The sequence below is a fragment of the Salmo salar genome, chromosome ssa16 (genome assembly GCF_905237065.1).
Source record: "Salmo salar chromosome ssa16, Ssal_v3.1, whole genome shotgun sequence".
NCBI lineage: Eukaryota > Metazoa > Chordata > Actinopteri > Salmoniformes > Salmonidae > Salmo > Salmo salar.
The window spans coordinates 86,287,960-86,315,325 of record NC_059457.1 but is presented as its reverse complement, the minus strand read 5'-3'; the positions used below and the strand labels follow the sequence as shown (position 1 = coordinate 86,315,325).

The following is a 27,366-nucleotide window of genomic DNA, read 5'->3' as shown; positions in this document are numbered from 1 at the left end:
GTTCTGTCCACTCCACTGTTCTGTCCATTTCACTGTTCTGTCCACTTCACTGTTCTGTCCACTTCACTGTTCTGTCCACTCCACTGTTCTGTCCACTCCTCATCTCAACACTGTTCTGTCCACTCCACTATTCTGTCCACTCCTCATCTCAACACTGTTCTGTCCACTCCACTATTCTGTCCACTCCTCATCTCAACACTGTTCTGTCCACTCCACTATTCTGTCCACTCCACATCTCAACACTGTTCTGTCCACTCCCCTGTTCTGTCCACTCCACTATTCTGTCCACTCCACATCTCAACACTGTTCTGTCCACTCCCCTGTTCTGTCCACTTCACTGTTCTGTCCACTTCACTGTTCTGTCCAGTCCACATCTCAACATTGTTCTGTCCACTCCACATCTCAACATTGTTCTGTCCAGTCCACATCTCAACATTGTTCTGTCCACTCCACATCTCAACACTGTTCTGTCCACTCCACTGTTCTGTCCACTCCACTGTTCTGTCCACTCCACATCTCAACACTGTTCTGTCCACTTCACTGTTCTGTCCACTCCACATCTCAACACTGTTCTGTCCACTCCACTGTTCTGTCCACTCCACTGTTCTGTCCACTCCACATCTCAACACTGTTCTGTCGACTCCACTGTTCTGCCCACTTCACTGTTCTGTCCACTCCACTGTTCTGTCCACTCCACATCTCAACACTGTTCTGTCCACTCCACTGTTCTGTCCACTCCACTGTTCTGTCCACTTCACTGTTCTGTCCAATCCACTGTTCTGTCCACTCCACTGTTCTGTCCACTTCACTGTTCTGTCCACTCCACTGTTCTGTCCACTCCACTGTTCTGTCCACTCCACTGTTCTGTCCACTCCACATCTCAACACTGTTCTGTCCACTCCACTGTTCTGTCCACTTCCCTGTTCTGTCCAGTCCACTGTTCTGTCCACTCCACATCTCAACACTGTTCTGTCCACTCCACTGTTCTGTCCACTCCACTGTTCTGTCCACTCCACATCTCAACACTGTTTTGTCCACTTCAATGTTCTGTCCACTTCACTGTTCTGTCCACTTCACTGTTCTGTCCACTCCACTCCACTGTTCTGTCCACTCCACATCTCAACACTGTTCTGTCCACTCCACTGTTCTGTCCACTCCACTGTTCTGTCCACTCCACTGTTCTGTCCACTCCACTGTTCTGTCCATTTCACTGTTCTGTCCACTTCACTGTTCTGTCCACTTCACTGTTCTGTCCACTCCACTGTTCTGTCCACTCCTCATCTCAACACTGTTCTGTCCACTCCACTATTCTGTCCACTCCTCATCTCAACACTGTTCTGTCCACTCCACTATTCTGTCCACTCCTCATCTCAACACTGTTCTGTCCACTCCACTATTCTGTCCACTCCACATCTCAACACTGTTCTGTCCACTCCCCTGTTCTGTCCACTTCACTGTTCTGTCCACTTCACTGTTCTGTCCAGTCCACATCTCAACATTGTTCTGTCCACTCCACATCTCAACATTGTTCTGTCCGTCCACATCTCAACATTGTTCTGTCCACTCCACATCTCAACACTGTTCTGTCCACTCCACTGTTCTGTCCACTCCACATCTCAACATTGTTCTGTCCAGTCCACATCTCAACATTGTTCTGTCCACTCCACATCTCAACACTGTTCTGTCCACTCCACTGTTCTGTCCACTCCACATCTCAACACTGTTCTGTCCACTCCACTGTTCTGTCCACTCCACTGTTCTGTCCACACCACTGTTTTGTCCACTCCACTGTTCTGTCCACTCCACTGTTCTGTCCACTCCACTGTTCTGTCCAGTCCACAACTCAACACTGTTCTGTCCACTCCTCTGTTCTGTCGACCTCCCTGTTTTGTCCACTCCACTGTTCTGTCCAGTCCACTGTTCTATCCACTCCACTGTTCTGTCCAGTCCACATCTCAACATTGTTCTGTCCACTCCTCATCTCAACACTGTTCTGTCCACTCCACTGTTCTGTCCACTCCACTGTTCTGTCCACTCCACTGTTCTGTCCACTCCACTGTTCTGTCCACTCCACTGTTCTGTCCACTCCTCATCTCAACACTGTTCTGTCCACTCCACTGTTCTGTCCACTCCTCATCTCAACACTGTTCTGTCCACTCCACTATTCTGTCCACTCCACATCTCAACACTGTTCTGTCCACTCCCCTGTTCTGTCCACTTCACTGTTCTGTCCACTTCACTGTTCTGTCCACTTCACTGTTCTGTCCAGTCCACATCTCAACATTGTTCTGTCCACTCCACATCTCAACATTATTCTGTCCAGTCCACATCTCAACACTGTTCTGTCCACTCCACATCTCAACACTGTTCTGTCCACTCCACTGTTCTGTCCACTCCACATCTCAACACTGTTCTGTCCACTCCACTGTTCTGTCCACTCCACTGTTCTGTCCACTCCTCTGTTCTGTCGACTTCCCTGTTTTGTCCACTCCACTGTTCTGTCCAGTCCACTGTTCTATCCACTCCACTGTTCTGTCCAGTCCACATCTCAATATTGTTCTGTCCACTCCTCATCTCAACACTGTTCTGTCCACTCCACTGTTCTGTCCACTTCACTGTTCTGTCCACTCCACTGTTCTGTCCACTCCACTGTTCTGTCCACTCCACTGTTCTGTCCAGTCCACATCTCAACATTGTTCTGTCCACTCCACATCTCAACATTGTTCTGTCCACTCCACATCTCAACATTGTTCTGTCCACTCCACATCTCAACACTGTTCTGTCCACTCCACTGTTCTGTCCACTCCACATCTCAACACTGTTCTGTCCACTCCACTGTTCTGTCCACTCCACTGTTCTGTCCACTCCACTGTTCTGTCCAGTCCACTGTTCTATCCACTCCACTGTTCTGTCCAGTCCACAACTCAACACTGTTCTGTCCACTCCTCTGTTCTGTCGACTTCCCTGTTTTGTCCACTCCACTGTTCTGTCCAGTCCACTGTTCTATCCACTCCACTGTTCTGTCCAGTCCACATCTCAACATTGTTCTGTCCACTCCTCATCTCAACACTGTTCTGTCCACTCCACTGTTCTGTCCACTCCTCATCTCAACACTGTTCTGTCCACTCCACTATTCTGTCCACTCCACATCTCAACACTGTTTTGTCCACTCCCCTGTTCTGTCCACTTCACTGTTCTGTCCACTTCACTGTTCTGTCCACTTCACTGTTCTGTCCAGTCCACATCTCAACATTGTTCTGTCCACTCCACATCTCAACATTATTCTGTCCAGTCCACATCTCAACATTGTTCTGTCCACTCCACATCTCAACACTGTTCTGTCCACTCCACTGTTCTGTCCACTCCACATCTCAACACTGTTCTGTCCACTCCACTGTTCTGTCCACTCCACTGTTCTGTCCACTCCTCTGTTCTGTCGACTTCCCTGTTTTGTCCACTCCACTGTTCTGTCCAGTCCACTGTTCTATCCACTCCACTGTTCTGTCCAGTCCACATCTCAACATTGTTCTGTCCACTCCTCATCTCAACACTGTTCTGTCCACTCCACTGTTCTGTCCACTTCACTGTTCTGTCCACTCCACTGTTCTGTCCACTCCACTGTTCTGTCCACTCCACTGTTCTGTCCAGTCCACATCTCAACATTGTTCTGTCCACTCCACATCTCAACATTGTTCTGTCCACTCCACATCTCAACACTGTTCTGTCCACTCCACATCTCAACACTGTTCTGTCCACTCCACTGTTCTGTCCACTCCACATCTCAACACTGTTCTGTCCACTCCACTGTTCTGTCCACTCCACCGTTCTGTCCACTCCACTGTTCTGTCCAGTCCACTGTTCTATCCACTCCACTGTTCTGTCCAGTCCACAACTCAACATTGTTCTGTCCACTCCACTGTTCTGTCCACTCCACCGTTCTGTCCACTCCACTGTTCTGTCCAGTCCACTGTTCTATCCACTCCACTGTTCTGTCCAGTCCACATCTCAACATTGTTCTGTCCACTCCTCATCTCAACACTGTTCTGTCCACTCCACTGTTCTGTCCACTCCTCATCTCAACACTGTTCTGTCCACTCCACTATTCTGTCCACTCCACATCTCAACACTGTTTTGTCCACTCCCCTGTTCTGTCCACTTCACTGTTCTGTCCACTTCACTGTTCTGTCCACTTCACTGTTCTGTCCAGTCCACATCTCAACATTGTTCTGTCCACTCCACATCTCAACATTATTCTGTCCAGTCCACATCTCAACATTGTTCTGTCCACTCCACATCTCAACACTGTTCTGTCCACTCCACTGTTCTGTCCACTCCACATCTCAACACTGTTCTGTCCACTCCACTGTTCTGTCCACTCCACTGTTCTGTCCACTCCAATGTTCTGTCCAGTCCACAACTCAACACTGTTCTGTCCACTCCTCTGTTCTGTCGACTTCCCTGTTTTGTCCACTCCACTGTTCTATCCACTCCTCATCTCAACACTGTTCTGTCCACTCCACTATTCTGTCCACTCCACATCTCAACACTGTTCTGTCCACTCCACTGTTCTGTCCACTCCACATCTCAACACTGTTCTGTCCACTCCACTGTTCTGTCCACTCCACTGTTCTGTCCACTCCACTGTTCTGTCCACTCCACTGTTCTGTCCACTCCACATCTCAACACTGTTCTGTCCACTCCACTGTTCTGTCCACTTCACTGTTCTGTCCACTCCACTGTTCTGTCCACTCCACTATTCTGTCCACTCCACATCTCAACACTGTTCTGTCCACTCCCCTGTTCTGTCCACTCCACTATTCTGTCCACTCCACATCTCAACACTGTTCTGTCCACTCCCCTGTTCTGTCCACTTCACTGTTCTGTCCACTTCACTGTTCTGTCCAGTCCACATCTCAACATTGTTCTGTCCACTCCACATCTCAACATTGTTCTGTCCAGTCCACATCTCAACATTGTTCTGTCCACTCCACATCTCAACACTGTTCTGTCCACTCCACTGTTTTGTCCACTCCACTGTTCTGTCCACTCCACTGTTCTGTCCAGTCCACTGTTCTATCCACTCCACTGTTCTGTCCAGTCCACAACTCAACACTGTTCTGTCCACTCCTCTGTTCTGTCGACTTCCCTGTTTTGTCCACTCCACTGTTCTGTCCAGTCCACTGTTCTATCCACTCCACTGTTCTGTCCAGTCCACATCTCAACATTGTTCTGTCCACTCCTCATCTCAACACTGTTCTGTCCACTCCACTGTTCTGTCCACTTCACTGTTCTGTCCACTCCACTGTTCTGTCCACTCCACTGTTCTGTCCACTCCTCATCTCAACACTGTTCTGTCCACTCCACTATTCTGTCCACTCCACATCTCAACACTGTTCTGTCCACTCACCTGTTCTGTCCACTTCACTGTTCTGTCCACTTCACTGTTCTGTCCACTTCACTGTTCTGTCCAGTCCACATCTCAACATTGTTCTGTCCACTCCTCATCTCAACACTGTTCTGTCCACTCCACTGTTCTGTCCACTTCACTGTTCTGTCCACTCCACTGTTCTGTCCACTCCACTGTTCTGTCCACTCCACTGTTCTGTCCACTTCACTGTTCTGTCCAGTCCACATCTCAACATTGTTCTGTCCACTCCACATCTCAACATTGTTCTGTCCAGTCCACATCTCAACATTGTTCTGTCCACTCCACATCTCAACACTGTTCTGTCCACTCCACTGTTCTGTCCACTCCACTGTTCTGTCCACTCCACTGTTCTGTCCACTCCACTGTTCTGTCCACTCCACTGTTCTGTCCACTCCACTGTTCTGTCCAGTCCACTGTTCTATCCACTCCACTGTTCTGTCCAGTCCACATCTCAACATTGTTCTGTCCACTCCTCATCTCAACACTGTTCTGTCCACTCCACTATTCTGTCCACTCCACATCTCAACACTGTTCTGTCCACTCCACTGTTCTGTCCACTTCACTGTTCTGTCCACTCCACTGTTCTGTCCACTCCACTGTTCTGTCCACTCCACTGTTCTGTCCACTCCTCATCTCAACACTGTTCTGTCCACTCCACTATTCTGTCCACTCCACATCTCAACACTGTTCTGTCCACTCTCCTGTTCTGTCCACTTCACTGTTCTGTCCACTTCACTGTTCTGTCCACTTCAATGTTCTGTCCAGTCCACATCTCAACATTGTTCTGTCCACTCCTCATCTCAACACTGTTCTGTCCACTCCACTGTTCTGTCCACTTCACTGTTCTGTCCACTTCACTGTTCTGTCCACTCCACTGTTCTGTCCACTCCACTGTTCTGTCCAGTCCACTGTTCTATCCACTCCACTGTTCTGTCCAGTCCACATCTCAACATTGTTCTGTCCACTCCTCATCTCAACACTGTTCTGTCCACTCCACTGTTCTGTCCACTCCTCATCTCAACACTGTTCTGTCCACTCCACTATTCTGTCCACTCCACATCTCAACACTGTTTTGTCCACTCCCCTGTTCTGTCCACTTCACTGTTCTGTCCACTTCACTGTTCTGTCCACTTCACTGTTCTGTCCAGTCCACATCTCAACATTGTTCTGTCCACTCCACATCTCAACATTATTCTGTCCAGTCCACATCTCAACATTGTTCTGTCCACTCCACATCTCAACACTGTTCTGTCCACTCCACTGTTCTGTCCACTCCACATCTCAACACTGTTCTGTCCACTCCACTGTTCTGTCCACTCCACTGTTCTGTCCACTCCAATGTTCTGTCCAGTCCACAACTCAACACTGTTCTGTCCACTCCTCTGTTCTGTCGACTTCCCTGTTTTGTCCACTCCACTGTTCTATCCACTCCTCATCTCAACACTGTTCTGTCCACTCCACTATTCTGTCCACTCCACATCTCAACACTGTTCTGTCCACTCCACTGTTCTGTCCACTCCACATCTCAACACTGTTCTGTCCACTCCACTGTTCTGTCCACTCCACTGTTCTGTCCACTCCACTGTTCTGTCCACTCCACATCTCAACACTGTTCTGTCCACTCCACTGTTCTGTCCACTTCACTGTTCTGTCCACTCCACTGTTCTGTCCACTCCACTATTCTGTCCACTCCACATCTCAACACTGTTCTGTCCACTCCCCTGTTCTGTCCACTCCACTATTCTGTCCACTCCACATCTCAACACTGTTCTGTCCACTCCCCTGTTCTGTCCACTTCACTGTTCTGTCCAGTCCACATCTCAACATTGTTCTGTCCACTCCACATCTCAACATTGTTCTGTCCAGTCCACATCTCAACATTGTTCTGTCCACTCCACATCTCAACACTGTTCTGTCCACTCCACTGTTTTGTCCACTCCACTGTTCTGTCCACTCCACTGTTCTGTCCAGTCCACTGTTCTATCCACTCCACTGTTCTGTCCAGTCCACAACTCAACACTGTTCTGTCCACTCCTCTGTTCTGTCGACTTCCCTGTTTTGTCCACTCCACTGTTCTGTCCAGTCCACTGTTCTATCCACTCCACTGTTCTGTCCAGTCCACATCTCAACATTGTTCTGTCCACTCCTCATCTCAACACTGTTCTGTCCACTCCACTGTTCTGTCCACTTCACTGTTCTGTCCACTCCACTGTTCTGTCCACTCCTCATCTCAACACTGTTCTGTCCACTCCACTATTCTGTCCACTCCACATCTCAACACTGTTCTGTCCACTCACCTGTTCTGTCCACTTCACTGTTCTGTCCACTTCACTGTTCTGTCCACTTCACTGTTCTGTCCAGTCCACATCTCAACATTGTTCTGTCCACTCCTCATCTCAACACTGTTCTGTCCACTCCACTGTTCTGTCCACTTCACTGTTCTGTCCACTCCACTGTTCTGTCCACTCCACTGTTCTGTCCACTCCACTGTTCTGTCCACTTCACTGTTCTGTCCAGTCCACATCTCAACATTGTTCTGTCCACTCCACATCTCAACATTGTTCTGTCCAGTCCACATCTCAACATTGTTCTGTCCACTCCACATCTCAACACTGTTCTGTCCACTCCACTGTTCTGTCCACTCCACTGTTCTGTCCACTCCACTGTTCTGTCCACTCCACTGTTCTGTCCACTCCACTGTTCTGTCCAGTCCACTGTTCTGTCCAGTCCACTGTTCTATCCACTCCACTGTTCTGTCCAGTCCACATCTCAACATTGTTCTGTCCACTCCTCATCTCAACACTGTTCTGTCCACTCCACTATTCTGTCCACTCCACATCTCAACACTGTTCTGTCCACTCCACTGTTCTGTCCACTTCACTGTTCTGTCCACTCCACTGTTCTGTCCACTCCACTGTTCTGTCCACTCCACTGTTCTGTCCACTCCTCATCTCAACACTGTTCTGTCCACTCCACTATTCTGTCCACTCCACATCTCAACACTGTTCTGTCCACTCTCCTGTTCTGTCCACTTCACTGTTCTGTCCACTTCACTGTTCTGTCCACTTCAATGTTCTGTCCAGTCCACATCTCAACATTGTTCTGTCCACTCCTCATCTCAACACTGTTCTGTCCACTCCACTGTTCTGTCCACTTCACTGTTCTGTCCACTTCAATGTTCTGTCCAGTCCACATCTCAACATTGTTCTGTCCACTCCTCATCTCAACACTGTTCTGTCCACTCCACTGTTCTGTCCACTTCACTGTTCTGTCCACTTCACTGTTCTGTCCACTCCACTGTTCTGTCCACTCCACTGTTCTGTCCAGTCCACTGTTCTATCCACTCCACTGTTCTGTCCAGTCCACATCTCAACATTGTTCTGTCCACTCCTCATCTCAACACTGTTCTGTCCACTCCACTGTTCTGTCCACTCCTCATCTCAACACTGTTCTGTCCACTCCACTATTCTGTCCACTCCACATCTCAACACTGTTCTGTCCACTCTCCTGTTCTGTCCACTTCACTGTTCTGTCCACTTCACTGTTCTGTCCACTTCAATGTTCTGTCCAGTCCACATCTCAACATTGTTCTGTCCACTCCTCATCTCAACACTGTTCTGTCCACTCCACTGTTCTGTCCACTTCACTGTTCTGTCCACTTCACTGTTCTGTCCACTCCACTGTTCTGTCCACTTCACTGTTCTGTCCAGTCCACATCTCAACATTGTTCTGTCCACTCCACATCTCAACATTGTTCTGTCCAGTCCACATCTCAACATTGTTCTGTCCACTCCACATCTCAACACTGTTCTGTCCACTCCACTGTTCTGTCCACTCCACATCTCAACACTGTTCTGTCCACTCCACTGTTCTGTCCACTCCACTGTTCTGTCCACTCCACTGTTCTGTCCAGTCCACTGTTCTGTCCAGTCCACTGTTCTGTCCAGTCCACTGTTCTATCCACTCCACTGTTCTGTCCAGTCCACAACTCCACACTGTTCTTTCCACTCCTCTGTTCTGTCGACTTCCCTGTTTTGTCCACTCCACTGTTCTGTCCAGTCCACTGTTCTATCCACTCCACTGTTCTGTCCAGTCCACATCTCAACATTGTTCTGTCCACTCCTCATCTCAACACTGTTCTGTCCACTTCACTGTTCTGTCCACTCCACTGTTCTGTCCACTCCACTGTTCTGTCCACTCCTCATCTCAACACTGTTCTGTCCACTCCACTATTCTGTCCACTCCACATCTCAACACTGTTCTGTCCACTCCAGTGTTCTGTCCACTCCACATCTCAACACTGTTCTGTCCACTCCACTGTTCTGTCCACTCCACTGTTCTGTCCACTCCACTGTTCTGTCCACTCCACATCTCAACACTGTTCTGTCCACTCCACTGTTCTGTCCACTTCACTGTTCTGTCCACTCCACTGTTCTGTCCACTCCACTGTTCTGTCCACTCCACTATTCTGTCCACTCCACATCTCAACACTGTTCTGTCCACTCCCCTGTTCTGTCCACTCCACTATTCTGTCCACTCCACATCTCAACACTGTTCTGTCCACTCCCCTGTTCTGTCCACTTCACTGTTCTGTCCACTTCACTGTTCTGTCCAGTCCACATCTCAACATTGTTCTGTCCACTCCACATCTCAACATTGTTCTGTCCAGTCCACATCTCAACATTGTTCTGTCCACTCCACATCTCAACACTGTTCCGTCCACTCCACTGTTCTGTCCACTCCACATCTCAACACTGTTCTGTCCACTCCACTGTTCTGTCCACTCCACTGTTTTGTCCACTCCACTGTTCTGTCCAGTCCACTGTTCTATCCACTCCACTGTTCTGTCCAGCCCACAACTCAACACTGTTCTGTCCACTCCTCTGTTCTGTCGACTTCCCTGTTTTGTCCACTCCACTGTTCTGTCCAGTCCACTGTTCTATCCACTCCACTGTTCTGTCCAGTCCACATCTCAACATTGTTCTGTCCACTCCTCTGTTCTGTCGACTTCCCTGTTTTGTCCACTCCACTGTTCTGTCCAGTCCACTGTTCTATCCACTCCACTGTTCTGTCCAGTCCACATCTCAACATTGTTCTGTCCACTCCTCATCTAAACACTGTTCTGTCCACTCCACTGTTCTGTCCACTCCACTGTTCTGTCCACTCCACTGTTCTGTCCACTCCACTGTTCTGTCCACTCCTCATCTCAACACTGTTCTGTCCACTCCACTATTCTGTCCACTCCTCATCTCAACACTGTTCTGTCCACTCCACTATTCTGTCCACTCCTCATCTCAACACTGTTCTGTCCACTCCACTATTCTGTCCACTCCACATCTCAACACTGTTCTGTCCACTCCACTGTTCTGTCCACTTCACTGTTCTGTCCACTTCACTGTTCTGTCCAGTCCACATCTCAACATTGTTCTGTCCAGTCCACATCTCAACATTGTTCTGTCCACTCCACATCTCAACACTGTTCTGTCCACTCCACATCTCAACACTGTTCTGTCCACTCCACTGTTCTGTCCACTCCACATCTCAACACTGTTCTGTCCACTCCACTGTTCTGTCCACTCCACTGTTCTGTCCACTCCACTGTTCTGTCCAGTCCACAACTCAACACTGTTCTGTCCACTCCTCTGTTCTGTCGACTTCCCTGTTTTGTCCAGTCCACTGTTCTGTCCACTCCACTGTTCTGTCCACTCCACTGTTCTGTCCACTCCACTGTTCTGTCCACTCCACTGTTCTGTCCACTCCACTGTTCTGTCCACTTCACTGTTCTGTCCAGTCCACATCTCAACATTGTTCTGTCCACTCCACATCTCAACATTGTTCTGTCCAGTCCACATCTCAACATTGTTCTGTCCACTCCACATCTCAACACTGTTCTGTCCACTCCACTGTTCTGTCCACTCCACTGTTCTGTCCACTCCACTGTTTTGTCCACTCCACTGTTCTGTCCAGTCCACTGTTCTATCCACTCCACTGTTCTGTCCAGTCCACAACTCAACACTGTTCTGTCCACTCCTCTGTTCTGTCGACTTCCCTGTTTTGTCCACTCCACTGTTCTGTCCAGTCCACTGTTCTATCCACTCCACTGTTCTGTCCACTCCTCATCTCAACACTGTTCTGTCCACTCCACTGTTCTGTCCACTTCACTGTTCTGTCCACTCCACTGTTCTGTCCACTCCACTGTTCTGTCCACTCCTCATCTCAACACTGTTCTGTCCTCTCCACTATTCTGTCCACTCCTCATCTCAACACTGTTCTGTCCACTCCACTATTCTGTCCACTCCTCATCTCAACACTGTTCTGTCCACTCCACTATTCTGTCCACTCCACATCTCAACACTGTTCTGTCCACTCCCCTGTTCTGTCCCACTTCACTGTTCTGTCCACTTCACTGTTCTGTCCAGTCCACATCTCAACATTGTTCTGTCCACTCCACATCTCAACATTGTTCTGTCCAGTCCACATCTCAACATTGTTTTGTCCACTCCACATCTCAACACTGTTCTGCCCACTCTACTGTTCTGTCCACTCCACATCTCAACACTGTTCTGTCCACTCCACTGTTCTGTCCAGTCCACAACGCAACACTGTTCTGTCCACTCCTCTGTTCTGTCGACTTCCCTGTTTTGTCCACTCCACTGTTCTGTCCAGTCCACTGTTCTATCCACTTCACTGTTCTGTCCAGTCCACATCTCAACATTGTTCTGTCCACTCCACATCTCAACATTGTTCTGTCCAGTCCACATCTCAACATTGTTCTGTCCACTCCACATCTCAACACTGTTCTGTCGACTTCCCTGTTTTGTCCACTTCACTGTTCTGTCCAGTCCACATCTCAACATTGTTCTGTCCACTCCACTGTTCTGTCCACTCCACTGTTCTGTCCAGTCCACATCTCAACACTGTTCTGTCCACTCCACTGTTCTGTCCACTCCTCATCTCAACACTGTTCTGTCCACTCCACTATTCTGTCCACTCCTCATCTCAACACTGTTCTGTCCACTCCACTGTTCTGTCCAGTCCACATCTCAACACTGTTCTGTCCACTCCACTGTTCTGTCCAGTCCACATCTCAACACTGTTCTGTCCACTCCACATCTCAACACTGTTCTGACCACTTCACTGTTCTGTCCACTCCACTGTTCTGTCCACTCCACATTCACTGAACCAGCCTAATCAGGTTAATAAACCAATTACATGCTACATCTTATTATTACATCTTATACATCTTATTGAGGCCACTGGCTGAGAAAAACATACTGAGGAAATGTGTGTGTGGGGGGGGGTTTGAGTGTGTGTGTGTGTGTGTGTGTGTGCTGGTGTGTGTGTGTTTGAGTGTGTGTGTTAACCTGAAACATGAAACGCTAACAGGAGGACACAGCAGCTGGAGCTTAGTGGAAGAGACAAAGCAGACACACACACACACACACACACACACACACACACACACACACACACACAGGAACACACACAGGAACACACTCAATCCTCCCTGGAAACCACCAGCCCATCCAGTCTCACTTTGAAAACAGGTCATGAAAGACAGGGAAGTGTTACAGTCAAAACAGTGGAACAAATACTCTGTCAAGTAACCCTGACTGTACAGTACAAAGCTACTGGGTGGGTGGAGATGGCTGACTGGGTGGCTGACTGTGTAACTGGCTGGCTGACTGAGTGACTGTGTGACTGGCTGGCTGACTAGGTGACTGACAGGCTGACTGGGTGACTGACTGGCTGACAGGCTGACTGACTGACTGGCTGACTGAGTGACTGACTGACTGGCTGACTCCCCAGCAGAGAGGGTAGCAGTGTGTTTTAGGATGGCTGACTGAGTGACTGTGTGACTGGCTGACTCCCCAGCAGAGAGGGTAGCAGTGTGTTTTAGGATGGCTGACTGAGTGACTGTGTGACTGGCTGACTCCCCAGCAGAGAGGGTAGCAGTGTGTTTTAGGATGGCTGACTGAGTGACTGTGTGACTGGCTGACTCCCCAGCAGAGAGGGTAGCAGTGTGTTTTAGGATGGCTGACTGAGTGACTGTGTGACTGGCTGACTCCCCAGCAGAGAGGGTAGCAGTGTGTTTTAGGATGGCTGACTGGGTGGCTGACTGTGTGACAGGCTGGCTGACTGAGTGACTGTGTGACTGGCTGACTCCCCAGCAGAGAGGGTAGCAGTGTGTTTTAGGATGGCTGACTGGGTGGCTGACTGTGTGACAGGCTGGCTGACTGACTGACTGTGTGACTGGCTGACTCCCCAGCAGAGAGGGTAGCAGTGTGTTTTAGGAAAAAGAGGAAAAGTCCATGTGATGGTGATCTCTTGTCATATCTATTTTATCCCCCTCTCTCTCTCACACACACACACACCAGGTATTCCCAGCTGTGGATGATATGTCTGTCTCTCCCTCTCTTCTTCCCTTTCTCTCTCCTTTCTCTCAATCTCTCTCCTCCACACTCTCTCCCTTCCTCACTCTCTCTCTCTCCCTCTCTTCTTCCCTTTCTCTCAATCTCTTTCCTCCACACTCTCTCCCTTCCTCGCTCTCTCTCTCCCACCTCCACACACTCCTGTGTTCCCATGTCTTGTGTTTAATCCAGGCTGGGATAGGGAGAGGTACAGACTCCTGTTTGATCCCAGGAATCCTTTTAACTGATACCAGATCACATTCCATCACCGACATTCCAGGGGTCAAGAGTGGAGAGAACATGAAGACAGTATGTGTGTGTGTGTGTGTGTGTGTGTGTGTGTGTGTGTGTGTGTGTGTGTGTGTGTGTGTGCGCAGTACAGATATCACATTACACTGCTGTTATTGTATATTAAGCCATCAGACAGGATCAGAGAGACCACACCCCCTGAGAGATGGCAGATGGCTTTTTCTAGCAGCACAGTAATAATGTCCCTGGCTATCATCACTGGCCCTAACACGCACATATTATCTCTGTCCTTACCCTTCACAACACAGACATGAGAGAGAGAGAGAGAGGTGTGTGTGTGTGTAGGAGAGTTTAATCACACTGTCAGATGAGAGGACCCTCTCTATAGACATGAATAGACCCAGAGAGTCAAAGGTGTGTCTCCCTCTCTCCCTCTATTCTCTCTCCCTCTCTCCCTCCCTCTCTCCTGACAGTGATGTAAAACTATAGGGTTTTCTGTAACATATGTTCTAGATTATTATCACTACAGATGAACAAGATCCATACATACAGGAAGAGATGAATAACTAACGTCTATATGGCAAAGATAAACTATGTTTAAACTGGAGACATATCGTTCTATGAGTGGGAAACAGGATTTGACCTGGACTTGTTTTGATGTGCTTGCTGTAACTAAATGGAACCTTGTCTTTGTGTGAGAGACAAGAAGATCAGATTGCCTCGTTAAACAAAGCTTCTCTTTCGGGAACTAGTACTATTCTAAGTTACTGGCATGAACATAAACGCCTGTGATCTCAACCGTAACTCATTGGTGTGTAACTGTGGATTATGACTGAGGTCTGAGTGAAGCCAAAACTAAAGGCTTTGACTCAGAGTGGCGTCATCGGTGAGTCACACATAGTTGCTGGAGAGGCTATTGTGGAACAAACCCTGCCAAAGACATGGAAGACTGGATGGTTCATATGAGTAAATGAATAAATGTCAAAAGTAGCCTTTTACAAGAAATACATCTTTAACCTGTAAAAATCTGGAGAGGACAGACGCTAAACCAACTCTTTCCCAACAGCATTTTCACTTTCAAATTGCACTGAACAACTGATTAAGGGATTAATCAAATAAATAAATCACATCCTTTCTGTTATTAACTTTTTAATTTCCTGGGTCAAGAATGTGTTCATGGTTATTCCAAATAGCACCCTATTCCCTATGTAGTGCACTACTTTTGACGATGGTCCATAGGGCTTTGGTCAAAAGCAGTGCACTACATAAGGAATAGGGTGCCATTTGAGACGCTGAATCTGTCATCTCAGTGCTAATGAGTCAAACAGCAGGTCACACAGAGAGTTACAGAGACCAGCCTATTTACATAATTAAATCATAAATATAGAGAAATAGACATGTCAAAGTGTATCTCTCCAGTGATGAGCTCCTCCTCAGGGCTACAACTGATTGATATGAGAAGGCAGTTACACTACAAGCAGAACACGACGACAGAGAAACATAGTATGTCAGCAGCTCCTGATTTAAACTGTCGCTTTGGGCCAAATGAAAATTAATTAATTTCTGTGAAGAATCAATTTCTCAGATTAACTAACAGTGTTAAATGCAAAGAGACGAGAGAGAGAGAGAGAGATAGTGTGTGTGTGTGCGCGCCGCAAAAAAAAACATTACACACAACTACACATGATTGCAGAGACTCAGTTTGTGCAACTGAAACACTTTTAAAAGATTGTAAAAGGTGTCATTATTTCAACAATGTTGCATTGTTCGGTCGCTTCAACTCTTTCTAAAGACACCAGAGATAGACGAGGGCACCATGGAAACCAACTCACCTGGCGTTAGTACAGTCATTGTACAGCGTCTCGAAGTCTCTCCTGGAGATGAGTTTACACCGGTTCACTCCCGGTTGGATAGCTCCGAGGCCCCGGAGGATGCGGACCTGTTCCACGTTACAGACCACCGGTGTGATCTGGAGCCGCTTCAGCTTGGTATAGACCGTGTGCAGTCCGCCGACCAAGTGTTTCAGAAACAGGTCGAACGCCTGCGGGAGGCAGATAAGCTCGTTGTCTTTTACCGTGAAAGAGGCGAGCTTGGCGCCTCTGACCTCGACCATTTTAACCTCGTTGTTTTGCGGAGTGTTCTCAACCGGCGACGGGGTAGAATACACCGGTTTACCGGGAAGGACGTCGACCGGTGCGCCCGGGCTACCGACAGGTACTGGTAAGAGGTCCGCGCTGAAAGGGTTCAGTCCGGTGGGCGCGATAGACGGTGAAGGGGATGAGGACGTGGTTGCTGGTGGCGGAGAGTTGGTCGCCGGTGAAGTCTGTATCGGAGGCGGTTGGACGAGAGGAGCCGAGGGCATGAGAGCAGCCGGAGAGGCCATGATCCAAATCTGGATTTAAAAAAGAAACAAGCTGAAAGTCCCGAAAGTCAAGTGTAGTCTAAAAAAAGTGTCGCGTCAGAAACAGAAATCGAAGAGTTGAGAGCTCGTCGGTAGTTTTTATTTTGTTAAGCTGAGAAATGTCTTTGGCGATGCAGTGAGCGGGATAACGGGTCCGTGCGTCAGGATAACGATGACAGAATTGAGCTAGAGTGAGGAGCTCGCGGACGGGATGATACTGTCACATCATGAAAAAGAGGAGGAGCCTCTAAATATTCTTAGAACAACAGCACACGCATCTGTTGACGGTGTTCAGAACATGGGGTCCATTAGGCTAGAATAAAACTGGAATAGAAACTGAATACGTTGATGAATCATTGCTATAAGCAGCACAAGCTCTGGAGATAATGCTATACCTCGCCACTGGATTTGAACTGTAGGATATTGACTATTCAGAATGTGGAAGGTGCCCACTGCTTAGAAATAATAACCCCTCCAAAAGGACCCTCTAAAGGGGGAGAAGAGGGACAGACAAGAGGACCCTGACTTTAACCTCTGACCCTCCTCAAGCCCCCACCCCCATCTTCCTGTCACACACCACATTAGGGACTGCGCCTCCACAACCCCTCAAATGCATGCCTTTGACAGTTCCCTGCTAATGCTGGGCAGACTGAGGTTTGGAGACTCTCTGCACAAAACAAGCATACAGGCTAATTGACTCCGCTCAAAAAGATAAATAATGTCACTACCACTGACTTCGCTGATTATCGACGAATAAATGTGCTGACAACAGCTAGTTTCCATCCACTTGGCCACATTTTCCAACCAGAGATGTTTCCATCAAAATGACTTTTTGCGGATAGAAAACTGTGCGTGATGACGTACACTACCGTTCAAAAGTTTGGGTCACTTAGAAATGTCCTTGTTTTTTTTAAAAAAGCTACATTTTTTGTCTATTAAAATAACATCAAATTGATCAGAAATACAGTGTAGACACATTATTTATGTTGTAAATGACTATTGTAGCTGGAACAGCAGATTTCTTATGGAATATCTACATAGAAGGCCAGCATCCCAGAGTCCTCGCTTCACTGTTGAGAGGTCTGTTTCTTGAGCCTGTACTCGAACCCACAAATGGCCAGTTTTATTGCTTCTTTAATCAGAACAACAGTTTTCAGCTGTGCTAACATAATTGCAAAAGGGTTTTCTAATGATCAATTAGCGTTTTAAAATGATAAACTTGGATTAGCTAACACAACGTGCCATTGGAACACAGGAGTGATGGTGGCTGATAATGGGCCTATGTACGCCTATGTAGATATTCCATTAAAAATCAGCCGTTTCCTGCTACAATAGTCATTTACAACATTAACAATGTCTACACTGTATTTCTGATCAACTTGATGTTATTTTAATGGACAAAATGGACAAAAACAAGGACATTTCTAAGTGACCCCAAACTTTTGAACGGTAGTGTACGTGCAATTCAAAATGTATTTTGCTGTTAAATTCCTATATGCCGAATGAAAAATAGTTAAATGGATTACCATCGCATTTTCATCCCTAACTGATGGTGTTGTCACTAAAACGGTTGCGTTAGCCTATAGAACATGTTCCCACGTTGGTATTGGCGCATGCGCTCTAGCCAACAGCTACCTACATTATGACATTATTATGTTTAAGAGCGATATTATTTTTATTTGTCAAACGGCAACCAAGCATCGATCATGTTGTCACCAGAATAAGACCCTCGATATTTATTGGAAAGGAGCATCAAGCTCATCACCTTGTACTTTCACCATCCTGTGAAGTTCATCATCATTTATTTCATCTGTAGCCTAATAAACTGCGTGCTGTCCCGAGTCGTAGTGGGAGGACAACAGCACATATCATCGCGTGACACCAAGTTTACTTCGATATGATGGTTATTATATCAATATTTGCGCATAAAGGCGTTCGAACCGCTATTTCTCGCATAATGAATTTTAGCGACACAAAAAGATCCCACCATGTCGAACGAACAAATTGTCTGTCGGCATTTATGAAATTGTACCAGCATTTCATGTTTCCATCAGCCAGGTCGTGACTTTTTTCCCAGGTAATTCATTCGCATGAAATGGATGGCCGTGGTTAGTGATATGGGGTTGTCTCACTTAGTTACCTTTTAAGATGAATGCACAACGCTCTAACTGTAAGTCGCATCTGCCAAATTACACAAATGTTTAAAAAAAACACACACAAAAAAACATGAAAGAAAACACGGAATATACACATTATCTGTAAATTAAAGGCATCAAGTGAACAATGTGGATATTGGAGCTTTTCGATGCACCTTTGTTTTATCCGATATATAGCCTCGTCTCCATAGGAATACACAGTGCTTTAACGGAACATCACGTTGATAATGATCTAAGTCGCAGAGGGAGAGAAGAAAACCTCAAGAGAGCGTGTTATGAAGAGGAGGTGGAGAGAAAAGTCTCTTTATTCAGCTTAAAGGTCTTTTCACTCTTTTTCTGCTTCCCCATCCCTCTTTTGAATAAGCCTCTTGTGTTTTTTAATTGGCTGGAATTAATCTTAGGGATGTAGATGCCTGATTTGCATTCATTAAAAGTCAACTGAAGAAGTCAAGCTTGATTCTAATCAAATGTGCTTAATTATGCTTAGCTTTCAGCATCTCCCAGGAGAGAAGAGAGAGAACTGAACTTGACTTTTGTCTTTGAAAACTCCTGCACAATCTCCTGCTGAGATGGCTTTTTACCAGCAAATAGACATTTTAAATGTCAGGACTCACTAAAAGACATGGAGAGGGGGAATGGCCACCTATTGGAGGAAAAATCTATGCCACGGGTCTGAAACCTGCGGCCCACGGGCCAGATGCGGCCTATTCGCCGGTTTATAGCGGCAAATTGATTTACACACATAATATCAGAAGTGTACTTCAATGTCAAATGAGCACCATCCAGCCAGTAATAAACCTCAAATAGGGCGCCAAATTTCACCCAAAACATATTTGAAAGCTGAAGGCCACTGTGAGGGCTCTCTGTCGCTGCTGAAAAATGGCGTAAGGACCATAGAAATATAATGACTAGAACTGACATTCCCATTCTATTTCTGTAATAGATAATTATATATCTATGGTGGTGACATCCTGTGTCTGTTAGTCAGTCTGCTGTCAGTACCACTCTACCCTGCAGGGGTAGATACTCAGGACAACCACATCAGACTGATGAGGCATAAATACCACTCTATCCATTCTCATTAAGTAAATAACAACATCTTTAACGCTTCATCTCTATCAAGAGGCCTCGGGTCAGTGGGTGAGGAAGAGCAAGAGAAAGAGAGAGAGGTAATAAAGAGACAGAGACCAAGATAAAGAGAGAGAGAGGGAGTAAAGAGAGAGACAGAGATAAAGATAAAGAGAGAGAGGTAGTAGAGAGACAGAGACCAAGATAAAGAGAGAGAGAGGTAGTAAAGAGAGAGACAGAGATAAAGAGAGAGAGAGATTTTGAAATCTGTCCCAACCACTCTCAGCCATAATCCTAACAGACAAGTCTTTCCGTCAGGAGCTGAATCAGCCATTAGGACCCAAATCAACACAGAGTTCCAGAATGCTCCCGTGTCATCGATGATAATGGAAATTGATTATGCGTATGGAAATGAGCTGTAGTCCGCGGCAACGTGACCTTCAGCGGTGCTAATTGAAACAAGTGTGGAGCCTCAGCGTCAGTTATCAGGCCTAACAGCACACCATAAATCATCATGAAAACCCCTGTCACAACACGACCCATTAGAACGGATGTGTTGTTTTTCTCTCCCTGTATCAGACCAGTCTGAACATGTCCGTTGGTTAGATCCCTAGGTTAATAGGACCAGATTAAGCTTTAGAAACGGATGGACAGTCACAGTTCAGACTCATGTAGGTGTGGAGATGGAGAGAGAGAGAGAGAGAGAGAGAGAGAAAGAGGGAGAGAGAGAGAGAAAGAGGGGGGAGGGAGAGAGAGCGAAAGAGAGAGGGAGTGAGAGAGAGAGATTTAAGGAAAAAGAGAGAGCGAGGGAGTGAGAGAGAGAGAGAGAGAGAGAAAGAAAGAAAGAGGGAATGAGAGAGTGAGAAGGAAAGAAAGAAAGAAAAAGAGAGAGAGAGGGAGTGAGAGAGAGAGAGAAGGAGAGAGAGAGAGAAGGAGAGAGAGCTGATGTGGTGATGATGGGGATTGATTTAGTTAGAGTTTGAGGTGAGGAGGTAAGGAACGGTGCCAGTGGCACAGAACAGGTTGAAGGAAAAGAAGAGATTAATGAGCCAAATACACTTGATCTTGCTAGCCTCATTTTTGTGTCGAAAGTAGCATACTTGTTTTACTTAGTTGAGTTGACTCAATTTGACCTTGTGCATCCAACTGAAAAAAAACTGTGTTGAGTGAGTGAGAAAAATAGCCAACACCCTAAGAAAAAAAGGTGCTGTCTAGAAGCTAAAAGGATTCTTCAGCTGTCCCCATAGCAGAACCCTTTGAAGAACCCATTTTGGTTTCAGGTAGAACCCTTTCCACAGCTACATGAAACCCAAAAGGGTTCTACCTGGAACCAAAAAGGGTTCTGCCTGTAACCAAAAAAGGGTTCTACCTGTAACCAAAAAGGGTTCTACCTGTAACCAAAAAGGGTTCTACCTGTAACCAAAAAGGGTTCTCCTATAGGGACAGCCTAAGAACCCTTTCGGAATCCTTTTTTCTAAGAGTGTACATATCAAGTCAACTGACAGAGAGGCAAAGTTAGGTGTAGTTAGTAGACTGTAGATGTTTCTAGTGAAGAAGCAGCTCACTGGTCAGTGCCAGACAGCAGTAAACTGGTAATAAAGTTGTAATGAAGTATGAGGTCAACAGAATCGCCACATAAAGACATGAAGAGTCATTGAAAAAGTATAAAGTCAATCTCATTGTGGAAGATTGAATTAACATAAATTGTTGACGACTAGAGGTTATTATTGAGAATACATTTATGAACCAAACAATATGCAATAGTCACTGATTAAGAGCAGGTGTTGTCCACCTGTTCAACACAAGATCCTAGTGCAATTCACTGCGTCAATGAGTCGTTCCAATAATCTAATCAAGGGGAATATAATATATATAATCATATCCATCATTACATAGTTGAACACACAAAATTCTAATTTGATAAAGGATATTTCATTATAAGTGTAAAAACACAAGGGAGTTTACCCGTCGAGGCCTCTGTGAAGGTTGCTGCCTCTGTGAAGGTTGCTGCTATCACTGATCACTGGCCTCATGGATCCTTATTCAATTAACAACACTCTAATGAACGCAATTCATGAATGAATGAATGAATGAATGCAGGAATAATAGAGGTGCTATATGTTAAGCATCTAGGTAGATAGAGGAATAGCTCATTATAGATCTAATCATATTGGAACCTGTCCAAACAACAACAGTCACTAAAAGACGTTGGGAAGTTGTTAAACATATTCTAATCACAATTAATCCATTCTCTTCTCTAATGAGCTTTAACGATGCTCTTAATTGTTTATTATCCAATATCCTAGTTATGAATTTTAAAGGAAATAAACAAGCAGAAGAGTTTACACTGTTATTAATGGGTATTTGTATTGGCAAGGTCAACATTAAACAAAAACAGTTCCTGAAAAGAACGCTGGATGTTTAGCTTGATCTAGACGAGGCTCCTCAGATAACCTCTAGACTAGACACGTGATATGGATCAACCTACTGGGTATTGAAAGTACAAAAGGCACAAACATAAACTCAGCAAAAAAAGAAACGTCCTCTCACTGTCAACTGCGTTTATTTTCAGCAAACTTAACATGTGTAAATATTTGTATGAACATAACAAGATTCAACAACTGAGACATAAACTGAACAAGTTCCACAGACATGTGACTAACAGAAATTGAATAATTTGTCCCTGAACAAAGGGGGGGGGGTCAAAATCAAAAGTAACAGTCAGTATCTGGTGTGGCCACCAGCTGCATTAAGTACTGCAGAGCATCTCCTCCTTATGGACTGGACGAGATTTGTCAGTTTTTGCTGTGATATGTTACCCCACTCTTCCACCAAGGCACCTGCAAGTTCTCGTACATTTCTTGGGGGAATGGCCCTAGCCCTCACCCTCCGATCCAACAGGTCCCAGACATGCTCAATGGGATTGAGATCCGGGCTCTTCGCTGGCCATGGCAGAACATTGACATTCCTGTCTTGCAGAAATCACGCACAGAACGAGCAGTATGGCTGGTGGCATTGTCATGCTGGAGGGTCATGTCAGGATGAGCCTGCAGGAAGGGTACCACATGAGGGAGGAGGATGTCTTCCTTGTAACGCAGAGCGTTAAGATTGCCTGCAATGACAACAAGCTCAGTCCGATGATGCTGTGACACACTGCCCCAGACCATGACGGACCCTCAACCTCCAAATCGATCCCGCTCCAGAGTACAGGCCTCGGTGTAACGCTCATTCTTTCGACGATAAACGAAAATCTGACCATCACCTCCGGTGAGACAAAGCCGTGACTCGTCAGTGAAGAGCACTTTTTGCCAGTCCTGTCTGGTCCAGCGACGGTGGGGTTGTGCCTATAGGCGCCGTTGTTGCCGGTGATGTCTGGTGAGGACCTGCCTTACAACAGGCCTACAAGCCCTCAGTCCAGCCTCTCTCAGCCTATTGCGGACCCTGATGGAGGGATTGCGCGTTCCTGGTGTAACTCGGGCAGTTGTTGTTGCCATCCTGTACCTGTCCCGCAGGTGTGATGTTCGGATGTACCGATCCTGTGCAGGTGTTGTTACACGTGGTCTGCCACTGCGACGACGATCAGCTGTCCATCCTGTCTCCCTGTAGCGCTGTCTTAGGCGTCTCACAGTACGGACATTGCAATTTATTGCCCTAGACACATCTGAAGTCCTCATGCCTCCTTGCAGCAAGCCTAAGGCACGTTCACGCAGATGAGCAGGGACCCTGGGCATCTTTCTTTAGGTGTTTTTCAGAGTCAGTAGAAAGCCCTCTTTAGAGTCTTAAGTTTTCATAACTGTGACCTTAATTGCCTACCGTCTGTAAGCTGTTAGTGTCTTAACGACCGTTCCACAGGTGCATGTTCATTAATTGTTTATGGTTCATTGAACAAGCATGGGAAACAGTGTTTAAACCCTTTACAATGAAGATCTGTGAAGTTATTTGGATTTTTATGAATTATCTTTGAAAGACAGGGTCCTGAAAAAGCGACATTTCATTTTTTGCTGAGTTTATGTCTTAATGCTGTAAAAACATTTGATATAATAGAAAGGTAAAGGAATAGCTGGGTAGATATTTTCACGTATGGTGCCGATGTTGAAAGTCTTATAGTTTTTCTTCAAGGGGGTAGCCTAATGTACAGTAGAATTCACAGCCACAGGAGTACTATAGCAACCAGTGTAAGTACATCTTTGTTGCCATGGCGAAACACTAATGAAATCTTTCCAGCAGTCATATTAAAGGCAACAGATGCATTAAGGCAGAAATAATCATTCATCTGCAGAGCAATTAGTGGGACTGTCAGAGCTAGTGCTGCCTGTTGAAAATACCCACCACAATGTCATTAATTAAAGCATTTAATGTTCCACACGATCGGTCATGTCATAAGAGTATAACCACACCAAATGCACTGAATGTCATTGATGTAAGTATACATTCAATTTACAGTGAAACGAATGACATGAAATAGCCTAAACACAGATATTCCATTCAATACCCACAAAGAGAAGAGGTGTGGATTTGCAAGGATAAGCATTTTGAGGTTGTGCTGATCTTTGACGCCCCCTGATCTCAGTAGCTGTGATTTGTAGAAGTAAGATGAATCATTTCACAGAAGAAGACAACAGGATAAGACATGTGGTGCTTACAAAGGGCCAGAGAAGAAGATGAACAGAGTATCCAGATGAAACAGGGAGATCAAACACACTGGGGCCAGAGGACACTGAACACAAAGCCTGCCATTCAAAGCCTCTGTCTGTGCTGCCTCGCTATCTCCTGAGGGGCTCAGACGTTAGGAGGGGAAGACATAAATGCTGACACAGAAACCTCCCGCTCTGCGTCTGAGGAGGGTCTTAAGCTGTCAGAGGATGCTTAGGAGAGCGCTCGTCTGGATGAAGAAACACGATCACTTCAGCCTTCTGGAGGGAACCAGCCAATGATAGTGTGTGTGTGTAGAAGTTGTCTTGTCTGATGAGGTTTATCTCAGTATGAATGAGTAATGTGTCTACGCTGCATGTTTCTCTTCTTCACAGGAACAACTGTCACGGAGATGGCAGCGGTTTGATCTTTACGCGGATAGTGGAGAAGAAATGCTACCTTCTGTTCAATACCCTTTGACATGTCTTTGGGGGGGGTACAGTGAGGTGATCAAAGAACAAGTCAACTGTCAGGAGGGTTTTTGTTGACGATGTTTAATAGAGGCCACTCAAAACCTCTCTTTGATCACTTGCTGCTGACGAGGACAGTATCCATCAAATGGATTAAATGAAAGGAGGGCCAGTGAAGAAATACAATTACTTCAGTTGTGCAATTGAGTGCATGTTCTGTTATTGTGGCAATTACCTGTATAACCAGCTATAATAACGAGAACCTTTACTGACCATTGATAGTGACATAGTGACCTCATGTGGCAATTTTTATTCAGTGCATCTAGAGATTTGCGTGTCAAAAACAACAATCTCGAGCAATTTTGGACGATCTCGACCACCGTACTCGATACCCATTCCCCTCTGTCTCCCTATGATGTTTTTCTTTCTTTGTAACTTTTAGCTACTATAGCTAAGTTTGTACCTTTACACGTTTTCCATCATGTTCACGACCACCGGTTCCCGAGGGCTCGGTAAGTACCAGACTAGTTGATTCGTGAACGAGTGGTTTCTCTCGGTCCTGTCTCGCAGCTTTGCGCTGTCATTCATTCTAGATGAATCTAAGTATTTGGACGGGTCACATCGTCGTTTCAACGCGTACAATCGACGATTCGAGCCTATACCATGTTTCATTTAATAAACGACGCTTAATGCTGGCTCAGTACTGTAGACAGAACCCACATTTCCATACAGTATTTAACGTTACCAGGAACAAGTACTCTGTGCTGTAAATTCTGATAGAGTATCAAATTGATTGTGCCCTACAGGTAGGTGATTGATTGATTGGTTGCCTCCCCCCACAGATAAGGCCCCCCTGTCTAAAGGTCTCCTCCTGGTCCTCAGTGGTCTGACTGTCGTGCTAACCCTCCTGCCGCAGTACCATCACCTGTTCACCTACAGCCTGCAGGCCATCACGCAGCAGCACCAGGTAGTGGAAGAGAGAGAGTCGTAAACCTCTCCTATCTCCTGTGTGTCATATTGCCAAAGACAGTACAGTATGAAGATAGGCAGAAACTGCTTCTCCAATAGAAATCCCTGATCACGCTTGTAGCCGACCTTTGGCAGCTAAACTCATACCCAGAAACACGTCGTCGCACCGAACTGCGCATGTGCAGGCCGTCGACTCAAAGCACTCCTTCGATATAAAGTTGTTTTTGATAAAAAATTATTACATGTCACTTTGTCACTTTCACGAGGTTGTAGTAATGACAGTTTCAGCTACTTAAGACATTGGCTCAAATCTCGGTTTTGCATTTAGATGTTGAGAAAATTAACAACTAAGGACACATTTTTCGATCTGGTCTGCCAAGTCTGTTTCTCTAGTGTTCCCGGAAGTCTTGTGATGTTGCACCTCTGGGTTTAGAAACTCTGTGATGTGTGTACTGTGTAATAACCCTCCTCCTCTATAAGGTATGGCGGTTAGTGTGTGGCAGACTGATCTGTCTGGACCTAAAGGACACCTTCTGCAACAGTCTGCTCATCTACAACTTCCGCATCTTGGAGAGACGCTTCGGCAGCAGAAAGTTTGCTGTAAGTTCATTTCAGCCTGCACAGATTATCAGTTGTTTAATCAAATTATCATGACGATGTGGTGATGATGATATGATTTTATGTTATGTCATTGTTTCATACTTTAACATCCAGGTTCTTCCTGTAGTCTTAACTGCAACATCCTGGCACTTCCTGTAGGCCTAACTGTAACATCCTGGCACTTCCTGTAGGCCTAACTGTAACATCCTGGCTCTTCCTGTAGGCCTAAGTGTAACATCTTGGTTCTTCCTGTAGTCCTAACTGTAACATCTTGGTTCTTCCTGTAGTCCTTCCTGTTTGGGACATGGGTGCTCACTGCACTGGTGGACTTCCTGCTGGCCGAAGCGTTTCACTACCTGTTTGACTACCAGGTGGCTGAGCTGCCTGCCGGACTGTGAGTACCTCTACCTTTACACCTGTCCTTCACAGCTGGACCTCTAACTGGGCTTCATACATGTCCTTGACACCTGAGCTCAATCCCTAAATCAATCCCTTGCTCCTATGGACTCCTTTCCTTGAAGTGTGCACTTGTTCACTGAAGGTGTAACGTTGTATTAACACCACTAGAGAGCAGTGAGATAATGAGGGGTCAATGTGCTGCAGCTACTTCCAAACCAGCTGCAGGCCAACTAGGAAGTACTGGTACTCCTTGACCTTTTACCTAATAGAGAGAAGTGTTGTGTCGCTCTTTTAGGGAAGTGAGTTGTCTGTGTTAAGTTTACCAGGTATGAAACTAAAGACATTAAGGTTAGGCCAGACCTTGGTGAAATAAAACGACATCAGTGAAATAGAATGGTTTTAATTCCACTTCAAATAGCAGTTAAAAAGGAAGTATTGGAAGTGAAAGCATTTAATTAGGAAAAGCATAAATATCTGTACAAAGTTCAATGTGCCGGAAATGTTGAAGATGACTCAGTAAAGGCAGGATTGTATCTGCATGCGGCATCCTGTTGTGTAGGTGGCCCTTTTAGTTATGGAACCT

The 27,366-nt window shown here is 46.2% G+C and overlaps 2 protein-coding genes across 5 annotated transcripts in view; one reads left to right on the top strand and one right to left on the bottom strand.

The window, feature by feature from the left end:
• The window catches only part of LOC106574830 (dachshund homolog 1), a 93,670-nt gene extending 76,637 nt beyond the window's left edge, over positions 1-17,033 (bottom strand). For 2 of the 4 annotated variants that reach the window (XM_045698373.1, XM_045698375.1), the window contains exon 1: positions 15,921-17,028. In XM_045698373.1, the coding sequence (XP_045554329.1) occupies positions 15,921-16,471 (551 nt within the window). In that variant the 5' untranslated portion in view covers positions 16,472-17,028. Of the gene's footprint in view, positions 1-15,920 lie in introns of all 4 variants that reach the window. The other 2 variants (XM_045698371.1, XM_045698374.1) reach the window with 2 other exon arrangements.
• Positions 17,034-25,165: 8,132 nt separating this feature from the next.
• Positions 25,166-27,366, top strand: part of LOC106594731 (ubiquitin-associated domain-containing protein 2) — a 45,658-nt gene continuing 43,457 nt past the window's right edge. Inside the window, 4 exon segments of the mRNA XM_045698367.1 lie at positions 25,166-25,327; positions 25,658-25,782; positions 26,265-26,384; positions 26,672-26,778. Coding sequence (XP_045554323.1) covers positions 25,297-25,327; positions 25,658-25,782; positions 26,265-26,384; positions 26,672-26,778 — 383 coding nt within the window. The 5' untranslated portion in view covers positions 25,166-25,296.